General features: G+C 40.1%; 2 protein-coding genes across 2 annotated transcripts; both read right to left on the reverse strand.

The window, feature by feature from the left end:
- Window positions 1-1,218: 1,218 nt before the first annotated feature.
- On the reverse strand, window positions 1,219-4,080 carry LOC121956353 (heat shock 70 kDa protein 1). Its single transcript, XM_088069043.1, has 2 exons — window positions 3,892-4,080; window positions 1,219-3,362 (listed from the first exon to the last, which is right to left on the reverse strand). Exon 2 carries the CDS (start codon window positions 3,338-3,340, stop codon window positions 1,421-1,423), a length of 1,920 nt encoding a protein of 639 aa, XP_087925169.1. The 5' UTR covers window positions 3,341-3,362; window positions 3,892-4,080; the 3' UTR covers window positions 1,219-1,420.
- A 5,049-nt stretch (window positions 4,081-9,129) lies between these two features.
- On the reverse strand, window positions 9,130-11,074 carry LOC121956355 (heat shock 70 kDa protein 1-like). The gene has a single exon (XM_042504524.2). It carries the CDS (start codon window positions 11,057-11,059, stop codon window positions 9,146-9,148), a length of 1,914 nt encoding a protein of 637 aa, XP_042360458.2. The 5' UTR covers window positions 11,060-11,074; the 3' UTR covers window positions 9,130-9,145.
- Between the last annotated feature and the right edge of the window lie 3,804 nt (window positions 11,075-14,878).

Genomic DNA, 14,878 nt, shown 5'->3' on the forward strand with positions numbered 1-14,878 from the left:
ATTTTATTTTTGAAATTTCAAAAAGTGTTTGATACAAAGTCACAAAATTTTAAGTTTTGATACATTAGTTTTTTTCAAATTTGATAACTTTTGTATTATGGCAATCAAAACATGCACACTGGTAACACTGGATCTGTCAAAGGATGATGGTGATTAATAAACTGAGAAGTTGGCCTACCAGTACAAATAATAGTTTAAGAGAGATGAGACAGCCCTGGCAAATTACTCTCTTTATGTCAAATCTGGCTGGTGGGGCAGTTTGACAGGGCGACTATATCAGCAGAATGTTTCACACAAACTTGTAAAGAACCAAGCATCAATAACTGTCTGTACTTTTATCACTTGGATCTTTCTACGGGTCAGACAAATTAATCTTTTTAGGAGGCATTGCCTAGGGATTCCTTCAATTAATTTTACCCACTATTCCCATTATACCTGGGGTTCTTTGTGCAACGAATGTTGCACAACTATACATTGCGTGACTATAGTCAGGCTGCTAAAACATCATTGTACAACAGCTCTTCCTACTTAGTGCAACTTGCAACTACTGCACAACATCTTCCCCCTCTGGATAAAAACAGCTCCGTCTTATCAAAAACTTTTTATTTGTAATTTAGTGTCTGCATCATTGAATAATGCTGCAACCCCTGTTCCAAAAAGTTGTGATGTCCTGTAAAATGTACATAAAAGCAGAATGATATGATACATGATGTGAAGGTACATACAGGTTTTGGGGCAACTATGCTGCCATCCAGACAACATATTTTTCAGAGACGTCCCTGTTTATTCCAGCAAGACAATGAGCCATTGAGTTTCGTAATTAAAGAGTGCAGGTACTAGACTGGCCTGCCTGTATTGAACATGTGAAGCACATTATGAGGCACAAAATACAACAAAGGAGACTCTGGACTGATGAGCAACAGAGGTCATATATCAAGAAAGAATGGGAAAGAATTTCAGTTTGAAAACTCCAATAATTAGTGTCCTATGTTCTGTGTAAAACGGTGGCAAACATGCCGCTATCTAAATGTTATTTGGAACTTGCTGCAGCCTTCATATTCAGAATCAGTGTATTTTTATGACAATAATTAAGTTTTATCAGTTTGAACATTACACTTCTTTCTCTGTCTTGTATTCAACACAACTTGTTTGTAATTGGGGTTGTAAATTAATGATTAACTGAAGATATAGACCAGAGAAAAGACAAAACAATATACATTTTAGTTATATTTCGTCTTTATTGCAATGTCCAGCAAAGCAGAGGTGAAAAGTACATGAAGATGACACCCATTACCCAAAATGTTAAAATCTTAACATCTTTTTTTAAAAAATACAATTATAAGAAAGCATGAAAACAAATAAAGTTACAGTTGTATTTTAAACAGTCCCAGTGAAAACAGAGTCTATATGAAGAGCCATTTTAGTCCACCTCCTCAATGGTTGGCCCCTGAGAGCCGGCTCGTGCTTCCTCTCTACAGCTACTTGCAGGCATTCCTCCCTGGTACAACTTGCTGATGATGGGGTTACACACTTTCTCCAGCTCTTTCTGCTTGTGTTGGTACTCGTCTTTATCAGCCAGCTGGTTACTCTCCAGCCAGGTGATGGTCTCATCACACTTCTCAGTCACCTTCTTCTTGTCCTCCTCACTAATTTTGTCCTTCAGGTTCTCGTCCTGCACACTGCTCTTCAGATTGAAGGCATAGGACTCAAGGGAGTTCTTGGCAGAGATTTTTTCCCTCTGAAGGTCGTCCTCAGCTTTGTATTTGTCAGCGTCCTGCACCATTCGCTCAATCTCCTCTTTGCTCAGTCGGCCCTTATCGTTGGTGATGGTGATCTTGTTCTGTTTGCCAGTGCTTTTGTCCACTGCTGACACGTTCAAAATACCGTTGGCGTCGATGTCAAAGGTGACCTCGATCTGTGGGACCCCTCGTGGAGCAGGCGGGATTCCACTCAGCTCAAACTTGCCCAGCAGGTTGTTGTCCCTGGTCATGGCTCTTTCTCCTTCGTAGACCTGGATAAGGACTCCGGGCTGGTTGTCAGAGTATGTGGTGAATACCTGGGTTTGTTTAGTAGGGATGGTGGTGTTACGCTTAATCAGGGACGTCATGACTCCTCCAGCAGTCTCGATACCCAGAGACAGAGGCGCCACGTCCAGCAGCAGCAGGTCCTGCACATTGCCAGAGGTATCACCTGTGAGAATGGCGGCCTGGACGGCAGCACCATAAGCCACCGCCTCATCTGGATTGATGCTTTTGTTTAGTTCCCTGCCATTGAAGAAATCTTGCAGGAGTTTCTGGATTTTGGGGATTCTGGTGGAGCCTCCCACCAAGACAATGTCGTGGATCTGCGCCTTGTCGATTTTGGCGTCCCTCAGGGCTTTCTCCACCGGCTCCAATGTTCCCCTGAACAGGTCGGAGCACAGCTCCTCAAAGCGAGCCCTGGTGATGGAGGTGTAGAAGTCGATGCCCTCAAACAGAGAGTCGATCTCGATGCTGGCCTGGGAGCTGGAGGACAGAGTTCTCTTGGCTCTCTCGCAAGCTGTGCGCAGCCTCCTTAAGGCTCTCTTGTTCTGACTGATGTCCTTCTTGTGTTTCCTCTTGAACTCTTCCACAAAGTGGTTGACCATGCGGTTGTCAAAGTCCTCTCCACCCAGGTGAGTGTCTCCAGCCGTGGCTTTGACTTCAAAGATTCCGTCATCAATGGTCAGAATGGACACGTCAAAGGTTCCTCCACCCAGGTCAAAGATCAGGACGTTACGTTCTCCAGACTTGCTTTTGTCCAGACCATACGCGATGGCGGCTGCTGTCGGCTCATTGATGATCCTCAGGACATTCAGTCCTGCGATGACACCTGCATCTTTTGTCGCTTGTCGCTGGGAGTCGTTGAAATACGCTGGTACTGTGATGACTGCGTTGGAAACCTTTTGGCCGAGGTAAGACTCAGCGATCTCCTTCATCTTCACCAGGACCATAGAGGAAATCTCTTCAGGGTAGAAGGATTTGTCCTCTCCTTTGTATTCCACTTGAATTTTGGGTTTCCCTCCATCTCCCACCACCTTGAAGGGCCAGTGCTTGATGTCCGCCTGCACCACTGGATCATCGATCTTTCTTCCAATCAGTCTCTTGGCATCAAACACTGTGTTGGTGGGGTTTAAAGCAACCTGGTTCTTGGCTGCGTCCCCGATGAGCCTTTCAGTGTCAGTGAACGCCACATAGCTGGGGGTGGTCCTGTTGCCCTGGTCGTTGGCGATGATTTCTACTTTTCCGTGCTGGAAAACCCCCACACAGGAGTATGTGGTGCCAAGGTCAATGCCAATCGCTACGCCTTTAGCTGAAGACATCTTGTTGATCTGAATTGGTGCCCTAAAAATGCAGAAACAAAAAATACATTATGAATCAATAAAATTGTGCCCATCCTATATTTTCTACTTAAAATTTACTTTAATTTCCTATTAAAGTCTTAAAAATGTAATTGTTATTGTTGGTCAATGTCTCATTGCTTAACAACTGGGTAATATTTAAAATGCAGAAATAATTTATTTATTGACATTACTGCTCCTCAAAACAAAAAACTGGAGTCTGAAGGAAAACTAGTCAATACCACTGTAAATTCCATCATTCATTGCTTAAAGATATCAGTTTTTGTAATAGGAATTTGGTGAACTGCTCACTCTGGATGAGAAAACTCACAGTAGCTGCGTTTGATTCAAAGACCATAATTTCTATAGTATGCACACCATTATGAAAACATTATAGTTAAAAGCAACACATATATTAACACATAGGCTCGCTGTTCAACAAATAGCTTGGCTTAAGTCTGAAATTAAATGTTTTTCTAAGATAGTTTGATGAAACGTTCATTAAAGTAGTAAAACGGAAGCAGCGTACTTACTGTCGTTAAAAGATGAAAGTGGAAGAGAATAGAAAGGGAGATGGTCTCGGTTCTGTCGCGTTGATCCTCTCGTCTGTGCTCTTGTAGTCTGAACGCCGGTGACTCCACCACCGTTTCTTTATACTCTCCTCACTCCCCTCTGGACACTTCTCCATATTTCTCGACTTTTCCACCATGCTCCAGAGCGCTCCAGCAGAGGCTCTCCACTGACTGTTTGGTCCAATCACAGAGCTGAGCGCGGACGCTCGGCGTCATGACGTAACACGGGAGCGTGTTACGTGTTACCCCAGAAGCCTCGTGAAAGTCCTGGAGAAACAGAAAGACTTCACTATCAGGTTAAAAAGTATTTTTGGCTGAACTAAACAAAACTTAAACCTTATGAATGAGGTGTATTTTCTCCTGCTATTATAAAAACTACAGAGAAGTGAAACAAATTAAAGAATGTGGGTTACTGGAGGTAAAATAACTTACTCCCTAAATTTGATCTCCTAGTATCAGTCATCAGTTACATCATACATTTACATGGCAAAATGAATTAGAAAAGAGATCTGGTGTAAAAATAATAATTAGAGATATTCATGCTCCAACTTTAAACAATAAATTCAGTCAATGAAAACAATATTATTACATAATACAAATTACACCAGGACCTGAATGAGACTTTTCTTGCACTGTCAATGCAAATGGATAGCCTACATGCTGGTTAAAAACAAATTTAAAAAAAGGAAAATAAAACAGCAAGTGTTTTTTTTTTATTTAGAAAGAAGAAATGCAAAATAGCCTAAACTCAACTACCAGGTTTTAAATTGGATACAATACAGTAAATGTTATAGATATTCACCCTTATGTGCTAATCCTTATCACCCTTCTGATCCCCATAAAAGCTTTAATATTAAAAATTAAATTAAAGATGTAAAAACATTTTACCATAGCATGTTTTAAAATGTTACTCCAGAGGAAACACTTTTAATGTATTATTGTATCACTGTAACAACAAAAAAACAAACAAAAGTATTCTCATTTTTAAGTGATAAGGAAAACACAATTATATATATATGATATACCATTCTATCAATAGATGCCCCTAAACACTGGACCCTTATGTTGCATGTATGCATAAATTAATGAAGGATAATTTGGACCCATTAGTTGCTTCTTATGAAGAAGACAAAGGCTCTTGTATGTTGGTCCTATCTATTTGAGCACAAGTACTCTCCTCACAAATGTTTTTTCTGGCATCGTGGGGCTTGCAACTACAACATTGCAAGTACTTTACTGTTGGTGGCATTGTCTTGAAAAAACTTCTGCACCTTCATCACAAGCTCATTTGAATATTACCTGTGCATAGACAGATGCTAAAAAAGTGATGAGAACATATTTAGAGAGGTTTTAGTGGAAACATTTTTTGGATGAAAACTTGAAATTGGCCTTTTTATGTACCTTTGTGCACTCTGTTTAACTCGGGGCTTAGTTTCAACTCATTCAGTGTCATTTACATGTCATTAGAAGTACCCAATCCTTCTAAAACAAGAGTTTTTGGCATCACTTCAAAAGCTCCATCAGTCAGATCTGTATACGTATTTCCATCCATAGAAAACCACAATAAATGGTCAGAATGAGATCAATGACACTAATAACAAATAATATGTATTTCACCACAATCTTACATGTCAAAGGGTGTTAGTGCTGATTAACCACTAGATGGTGACATTAGAGAATAAAATGAAGGCTGGTCTTTGCAGCTTTCTAGGTGGCATCAGTGGATCAACTGGCAAATCGAAAAATGGACAGTAGCACAATAGCATAATTTGCGTTGCCCCCAGGATAAGTCCTAGGAACTTTGGAAATCCTCTGATGTTTCATCTGGCTTCCAAGTGTCCAAAACATCACCACAGAATACCTTTAAAACTGATATTTACATGAGTTTCTGCTGTGTATTTAAGCTGCATGCTAACATGCTATCATTAAAAGCAACAAATATCTATTCACTGAGACCTAGGCAAGAGGATAATGTAGCCTAATATCATGTGGATGCTGTGACATTCTAATAGACTAACAGACTTTGTCAATGTGCGTCTCTCAAACAATGCAAGACTACAAATGCTCTTTCTGTAAATAAATGGTGAAAACACTAAAACATTTTTAATATTTCATTATTTTTGATATTTTACATGTGTTATTCATATACAGAACAGGCTGTTTAGGACCTAGTACAGATCCCTGTGGGAATCCACAAGTAATAATGCTATTTATCTGTCAATAAATGCCAAGGAAGGAAAATGCTCTTTCTCTAATTAAATGGTAAAAAAAAAAAGCTACCAAAACATTTGTTTAACTAGTGTGAACGTGACAATACAATGATTTTCGGTTGCATTGTAAAACATTTTTGGGAAGGTAAGTTTACTTAAACGATCAGATGGTCAACAATGTGTTAAGGTCTGGTTAGGCCTGTACCCCATTCCTTGTGATTTTGCTGTTTTGTCCGACCTGCGTTTCTGGTTGGACCTGTTTGTTCTCTCTCTCTCTCTCTCTGTGTTTGCCAAGGCGTGATGAACCATTTCACTCTTGTGGCCCCTCAACCAGCAACCCAACCACTAATCAAGCTCCTGCAGTATGTGATGGCCATGTATGTACATGTGAAAGGAATGTGACTTGTTTTGTGCATTGCTCTCATTGTACATACACAAAAATAAAGCAAAGAATGTACAGGACTGAAATATTTTACCATTTACCTGACTACATTTACCTGACTGCAAGTATATTCTAAAGAAGACAAATACTCTTTATGTAATTAAAAGGTGGAAAAGGCAGAACATTTGCTTGTCCAGTGTGCTCATGTGACAAAGTTTCAGGATCATTTTTGTGACTTTTTGGAGTGGAAATTTTACTTAAAGGACCTGATCGTCAACAATTTGTTAATGTCTGGTTGGGCTTGTACCTCATTCCTAGTGCTTTTGCTGTTTTGCTCTCTCTGTGTTTCTGGCTGGTCCCATTTTCTTCTCTCTCTCTCTCTGTCTCTGCATTTGTGTTTGGCTGGGTGTGGCAAACCATTTCATTCCTGCAGTCCCCCAACCAGTACACCTGGAACCCACCCACTCTTTAAACTCCTGCATTATATAAAGGCCATGTATGTACACGTGAAAGGAATTTGACTTTAGGCAAAAATGTTTATTTCAGCAGAAACATTGGTGTGTTAAACACCTTGCTGTGTTGCTCAAGTGCACTGCCTTTTTTTATGGCGGGTTTAGTTCTAGTGGATTTAAAGGGGCTATGGGCATGGGAGACATAACATTTCCGAAGCAAGTGTGAGAAAAAAGCTGTATGTAGCCTACAGTACATAAAAATCTAGGCCTGCTACAATTAGGTTTTTATAGCCTACGTGTCGGCAAATGCGAGTAGGTATAAATGCAAATGGAGCAGCTACGTGACCTGCCCTGTAGCTACAAGACTCACCCACCATATGTACATGTTGGTCCATATCGACCCCCTTCAGTCAGTGGCCAGGAAGTGTAAGTTCCAACAATTTGCTAAGTTAGTGAATAGATAGCAATGAAATTTCATGTTAAAAAGAGGTGGTAAAGTTTAGGGTAAGGGTAATGGGAGGGCTACATTACTTTCATGGGCTCATTACTTATGATAATGCTAAGATAGTGATACTGGTAGTGTTGTAGTACTCGAGGTCAGTCTTGGTCTTGAGACCAGTTTTAGAGGGTCTTGGTCTCACAATCAAATGCATTTTAAATCGATCCCAATAGATTTATTTGTTAACGTAATTACTGTGACTGGATGTAAAACTTCCTTCTTTAAATCCAGCCAGCTGGTCTCGCCCTGCTTTGGTCATGGTCTTGTTTTGATCTCAGCACACTCTGGTCTCGGTCAAGTCTTGGTTAGTATGGTCTTGACTAAAACACCAGCAAATAGCTAGCTATGCAGTGTCATTTTTATTTTAATTTACTTAATGCATACTAAAGCAGGAAAGTCCTATTATAATAAACAATCTCTTTAAGGGAAATCCGATGAGACAGCAGCAGCTCTCTTTTATTAACTTCAAAGGGAAGTGGTTATAAGATTTAGGTACTGGGAAGACTACATGTCTGTACTTACACTAATGCTAGTGAGTAGCTAGCTATGAAATATTACATTAAAAGAGAGGTGGAAGGTAGGGAAAGGGTCATGGGAAGGCAGCATCTCATCACCTATAACAGCTAAGGTAATAAAGAGACAGGACTATTGTATTTATGATATGCAGAAAAGGAAAAAGAGACATTTTTTTCTGTCATTAAATGGTGGAAACACTCGAACATTTGTTTATTCAGTGTACACATATGACAATCTTTTGGGCTTATTTTCAGTTGGATGTCAAAATACTTTATTGGAGAGGAAATTTTACTTAAAGTACATGACATGTTTCTGCTGTTTTGTTCTCCCTGTGTTTCAGGTTGGTCATGTTTGTTCTCTCTGTGTATATATGTCTGCACACCTGCAACCCAGCCACTCCTTAAACTCCTCCAGTATATAATGGTCACATATGTGTACATGTGAGAGGAATTTGACTCTTTTTTTTGTTTTTTGTTTGCGTACTTGAGGCAACTCAACTAAGACGAAGAATTGGCAGGAATATTACATATAGGCTGCACAGTATGCTGAAAAATAGCTGTATGTATACTCATACATATTTATACATATATATTCAATAGAAGCAGTAGGAAAAGGAGAAGGGACATGCTTTTTTTCTTAGATTATCTGTCTCATGTAACTATAGCTGTGCTGATGTACATTTTAACTGTCCTGCACTAAAAACTTTTACTAGGCTGTGACTGGGGCTTCCTACAGTTTTCCCCAGTTAGTAGTAGTACATGACTGAAACTCTCAATAATTTCAAGTGAAACTGTTTAAACATCATTGTACTGCAACTCTATCTATTTTATATTGTAAGTACTGCACAACAGATTCCCAGAAAAAAAAAAACCCAAATAACCATAAAAATCATATTAATGCGTTATCTTTATTGCAATGTCCAACTTAGGAGAGATGAAAAGTACATTAAGATGACACATCTTAATCCAAAAGTTTAGAATCATAACTTTCATCACAAATACAATGATGATAAAAACATATGAACATGAGGTATTATGTTAAAGTTGTTTTTCAAACCATCCCCGTGATAACAGCGTACATTTTTTAAGGACACAGCCTTTATGCACGGGACGCCCACTCTACCAGGTGAGCTACTGGGCATCACATAAGAGCCATTTTAGTCCACCTCCTCAATGGTTGGCCCCTGAGAGCCAGCTTGTGCCTGCTCTCCAGGGCTACTTGCAGGCATTCCTCCCTGGTACAACTTGCTGATGATGGGGTTACACACTTTCTCCAGCTCTTTCTGCTTGTGTTGGTACTCGTCTTTATCAGCCAGCTGGTTACTCTCCAGCCAAGTGATGGTCTCATCACACTTCTCAGTCACCTTCTTCTTGTCCTCCTCACTTATTTTGTCCTTCAGGTTCTCGTCCTGCACACTGCTCTTCAGGTTGAAGGCATAGGACTCAAGGGAGTTCTTGGCAGAGATTTTTTCCCTCTGAAGGTCGTCCTCAGCTTTGTATTTGTCAGCGTCCTGCACCATTCGCTCAATCTCCTCTTTGCTCAGTCGGCCCTTATCGTTGGTGATGGTGATCTTGTTCTGTTTGCCAGTGCTTTTGTCCACTGCTGACACGTTCAAAATACCGTTGGCGTCGATGTCAAAGGTGACCTCGATCTGTGGGACCCCTCGTGGAGCAGGCGGGATTCCACTCAGCTCAAACTTGCCCAGCAGGTTGTTGTCCCTGGTCATGGCTCTTTCTCCTTCGTAGACCTGGATAAGGACTCCGGGCTGGTTGTCAGAGTAAGTAGTAAAGATCTGGTTTGCTTTAGTAGGGATGGTGGTGTTACGTTTTATCAGGGACGTCATGACTCCTCCAGCAGTCTCGATACCCAGAGACAGAGGTGCCACGTCCAGCAGCAGCAGGTCTTGAATGATGTCCGAGGTATCACCTGTGAGAATGGCGGCCTGGACGGCAGCACCATAAGCCACCGCCTCATCTGGATTGATGCTTTTGTTTAGTTCCCTGCCATTGAAGAAATCTTGCAGGAGTTTCTGGATTTTGGGGATTCTGGTGGAGCCTCCCACCAAGACAATGTCGTGGATTTCTCTCTTTTCCTTTCTGGCGTCTCTCAGGGCTTTCTCCACCGGCTCTAATGTTCTCTTGAACAGGTCGGAGCACAGCTCCTCAAAGCGAGCCCTGGTGATGGAGGTGTAGAAGTCGATGCCCTCAAACAGAGAGTCGATCTCGATGCTGGCCTGGGAGCTGGAGGACAGAGTTCTCTTGGCTCTCTCACAAGCTGTGCGCAGCCTCCTTAAGGCTCTCTTGTTCTGACTGATGTCCTTCTTGTGTTTCCTCTTAAACTCTTCCACAAAGTGGTTGACCATGCGGTTGTCAAAGTCCTCTCCACCCAGGTGAGTGTCTCCAGCCGTGGCTCTGACCTCAAAGATACCCTCATCAATGGCCAGTAGGGACACGTCAAAGGTACCTCCTCCCAGGTCAAAGATCAGGACGTAACGTTCTCCAGACTGGCTTTTGTCCAGACCGTATGCGATGGCGGCTGCTGTCGGCTCATTGATTATCCTCAGGACATTCAGTCCTGCAATGATGCCTGCATCTTTTGTCGCTTGTCGCTGGGAGTCATTGAAATATGCTGGTACTGTGATGACTGCGTTGGAAACCTTTTGGCCGAGGTAAGACTCAGCAGTCTCCTTCATCTTCACCAGGACCATAGAGGAAATCTCTTCAGGGTAGAAGGATTTGTCCTCTCCTTTGTATTCCACTTGAATTTTGGGCCTCCCTTCAGCTTCCACCACCTTGAAGGGCCAGTGCTTGATGTCCGCCTGCACCACTGGATCATCGATCTTTCTTCCAATCAGTCTCTTGGCATCAAATACTGTGTTGGTGGGGTTTAAAGCAACCTGGTTCTTGGCTGCGTCCCCGATGAGCCTTTCAGTGTCAGTGAACGCCACATAGCTGGGGGTGGTCCTGTTGCCCTGGTCGTTGGCGATGATTTCTACTTTTCCGTGCTGGAAAACCCCCACACAGGAGTATGTGGTGCCAAGGTCAATGCCAATCGCTACACCCTTAGACATCTTGATTGTGTTGAATAATGTCCTAAAGATGCAGAAACAAAAATTAGAAAGTAAAATTAAAACAAAAGTAAATATATACAACAAACTTATTACATTATGAATACACTTAAAATCATTCCCATCCTCTATTATCTAAACTTCGGTTTGCAATAAAAATGGTCAAGTCAATTTAACCATTGTGCATTACTAGGGACATTTTTTAGCATTTTTTTTTCATTTCTGATCACTTTGGCTGTGTCAATGTATACATTTTGGCAAGGAATTTTTTTTTTTTTTTTTCCAAAACTTTGGAAAGTCAATATCAGCTCCTATAATAAATCTTTAACTTACTGTTAATAAAATAAAGACACCCACACACTTAAAAGCAAAAATGTCCCCAGTTGGATTCATTAAAACCACAATTTTTGATCCCATGGCCATTACAGAATAAAATCATGCAGTCCTGATATCAGCCTTTTAATCTCTAGCCCTTGCTTCAAAATTGTAGTTTTTTCTATTTTCCACCAAATTGAGCCTTTATCTCAGGTTTGTAATATAAAGTAACAGGCTAGCAGAAGGAAGGAACTGTGAAAGGTAATAATAAGTAGAAGGTTTAAGACTTTAAAGGGTAATGGCAATAATACAGAAAGCAATAATGGATATTTCACATGAACTTAAAGGTGAAATTCTTTCATCTAATACTGTACAAACAAACAAAAATGCATCAAAATGAATGGAATTGTCAGATTGTGACAATGGACATTTTTGTCCTCTACGGTATAAAGAGGGCGTTTTTAATCACACCCTAAAAAACTAATAACTCATATTTAAACCCAGAAGTAAATTCCCCCCCAAAATGACACAGCCTAAAAAACTAATAACTCATTTTTATATTCTAAAAGAAAATTAAGCAGCATACTTACTGTTGTTAAAAGATGAAAAGGAGAAGAGCAGCAGTGGAATCTGTTCTGTAGTGTTGTGTCTCCTGTCACTGTCTGCAGTCCTGCGGTCCGAGGGTCTGTTTGCAGGTGTCATCACAACCTGGCTATTAAATACTTTCCTCACTCCCCTCAGGCCACTTCTCGGTCTTTCCACTGAGAGCAGCCAATAACAGAGCTCAGCGTGATGATGTTGATGATGAACACAAAACTTTCAAATGGCCAGCAGGAGGCAACACTTGTTGCAAAAAGAAGTCTCTTTACATGTAAGTCAATGAGAAATAACCTTACTTCTTCCTTTCAACACTTTCCTAAGCGATGTGTGGGCTCATCGCTTAGAAATGTGTTGAAAGAAAGAGGTCGTTTGGAGTCTTATGCTTTATAAATTGATGCTCATTTTGTAAATTATGGCCCTATTTTGGCTAAGATAGATGACAAACCAGGGGTATGCTTAGGGCGTGACTAACGTTTGATTGACAAGTTGCAACCAGAGCCACCTGTTTATCAGGATGGAGCAGGGGTAGGTAACCTGTGGCTCTGCAGTCACATGAGGATCTTTAGCCCCTAGCTCTCTACAGCTTTGACAAAAAGTCAAATGACTGAAGGTTATATTTTGACATTTTCATTACTAAATACTGTATACAGTATGTCGCCTAGCCTATACACCGAATTACTAGAATGTAACATTTCGTGAACTAAAATGTGCATTACCAACCCGTTCTCATTCTGAAGTTGTCAAATGCTGCCACTTTGACAGAGCTTTTGGCACAACATCCAAACGTCAAAAGCCACCTTTCATGTCTGCATGATACTGGTAAGAACGCAGCTGGACAGAATCTGTTGCAGTGTTATTATACGCCAGTGGACAGCCGCACAACACCTGCCACGTCTGCAACTTACGCTGTAGGACAGTTTCAGTTTGACGTACTATGAGGAGGTGCCTGTGCCTGTGCAGGAGGGGTGGTGGATGGATCCAACAAACCCTGGACTTTCATGTGGAAGAGTGGTGTTCACTTCCTGTCTGAATATACTGCTTTTTCTTCTCCTCCCCTTAATCCTAATTTTCCACTCCCTTGTTGCCAAATCTTGGTTGCCATATGCTGTTGTTGCCTAAACTTAACCGCATGCAGTGTAATCCCACCATGTGCTTGTGTTGACAACATGATGGCAGCATCCCAGAAGGTAAATGGCAGATGCTTAAGGATATAGCATAATATATAGACACAGAATTGGCAATATGTGATGACTTGGGTGTGTTGACATTACACGTCCACAGCCTGGCACCTTTTCCTTTTCTGTTCTGTCCAAGCTCAATGGCAGGGGCTTGTCTCGAATGTAGCTGGCTAGCAATGGATTACAAATCCTAAAAAGATAATGGAAAAGAGAATTTAATAGTGCATGGACCTTTTTGTTTGTTTTCATCACCAACACTGGTTTTCAGCTCCAAACAGACTTTATTTTATTTGTTTTTCATCAAAAATGACTGTGTTAATGGTAAAGGTTGTCAACACCTGGGATAAAGGCAAAGCAATGGATATCCCTGGTTCTACATTGTTGTGAACTTCGACCCTGTAAGCATGTTTTTTAGTTCATGGTTGCCTAAAAATGCCTTGTCTTCTTCAAACAGAGTTTTCCAGGTAGATTGTTGGCGACGGTTTGTTTTCACGAGAAGACATCCCTCAACAGCATTTTATCCATATATTTCAACATTCAGGTACTCCAGGGGATCCTTTTTTTCATTTTACAATTTTTACAATTACAATTTTGTATGAAATTATAGTGAGACAAAAAGTGGTTTAAATCTCTTTGTATCTTTATTATACAGAAATATTGACATAAACTCCTGTTGCAGATTTAAAAAGTATTTGATGCTATTACATGGGCATTTAAAAGAAATCATCTATTTATCTATCATTTGCAACAAATAGAGACTTGAGATCTGTGAGTCTATAAAAAAATGAAATGAAGCAGGATGTTAAATGTAACCCTATAATCAGAGGTGCTTGAATCTGTTTATAGGGCTGAACAGACAGTGATGCAATACATTATGAAGACTTAAAGACTTTAAAATATTAAAGGTATAAAAACTAGGTTCACTGGGTGGTGTCTGTCATCATGTCATTCCTGATATTACCACCAGATGACACCAAATCTTAGGAAATAAGAAGGGACACATTCAGATTGTTGATGTCAAGTTTAGAACAGTCTAAAGTATGTATTAAAACATGTGCAGCATGTCGGCTACAGTATGCTTTATACTTTACTCTTCTCACTTTGTATGTGTATTTTCTCTATTTCTTTGATCCCTTGTAAAACATTTAGAAATGTTAGTTATTTTGTAAGTGCTAAATAAATAAACATTAAAAGTAATATTGTTAACCAAAGATGGCTTTAAGTCCTATGTTGTCTATATCTGACAGTAGTGGAATTATTAATTATTATTAATTCTGCTCAAAATATTATTGTAGATAACACCACACATACCAAAGAAATGGAAATGATTTAAGAGGCACAGGATGTATGCATGGTATTATAAAATGTGTATTATTAACATGATCTCAATATTTCTTTATATTGATTAATTTATTATTTTGTTGATATTAAAATATCACAGTTGCTGCCTTACTGATACCGATATAAACAAACAATACAAACAGATACAAACAACCCCAAGTGGAATTAAACTGTGTCACATGCTGTGCAATGCCCTACAGCAAGATTTAACCATTTACTGTGTAATAATATTTATAGGCTACATTTCTATGTTTTTACAGTACATATACTACACTACATGTGTGTATTTCAGTTATTTTGTGCAACTATCAACCATGGACGTACAGTATCTGAATAAGAAAAAGGTGTATATAGATGTTATATTTTCCCTTATTTAATGGGATTTGAT

The sequence above is a fragment of the Plectropomus leopardus genome, chromosome 18 (assembly GCF_026936395.1).
Source record: "Plectropomus leopardus strain MGB_pleo_1.0 chromosome 18, ASM2693639v1, whole genome shotgun sequence".
Classification (NCBI taxonomy): Eukaryota; Metazoa; Chordata; class Actinopteri; order Perciformes; family Serranidae; genus Plectropomus; species Plectropomus leopardus.

Bases quoted from the DNA above. Each gene is read 5' to 3' on its own strand.
- LOC121956355 (XM_042504524.2), bottom strand. From the start codon at position 11,059: ATGTCTAAGGGTGTAGCGATTGGCATTGACCTTGGCACCACATACTCC.
- LOC121956353 (XM_088069043.1), bottom strand. From the start codon at position 3,340: ATGTCTTCAGCTAAAGGCGTAGCGATTGGCATTGACCTTGGCACCACA.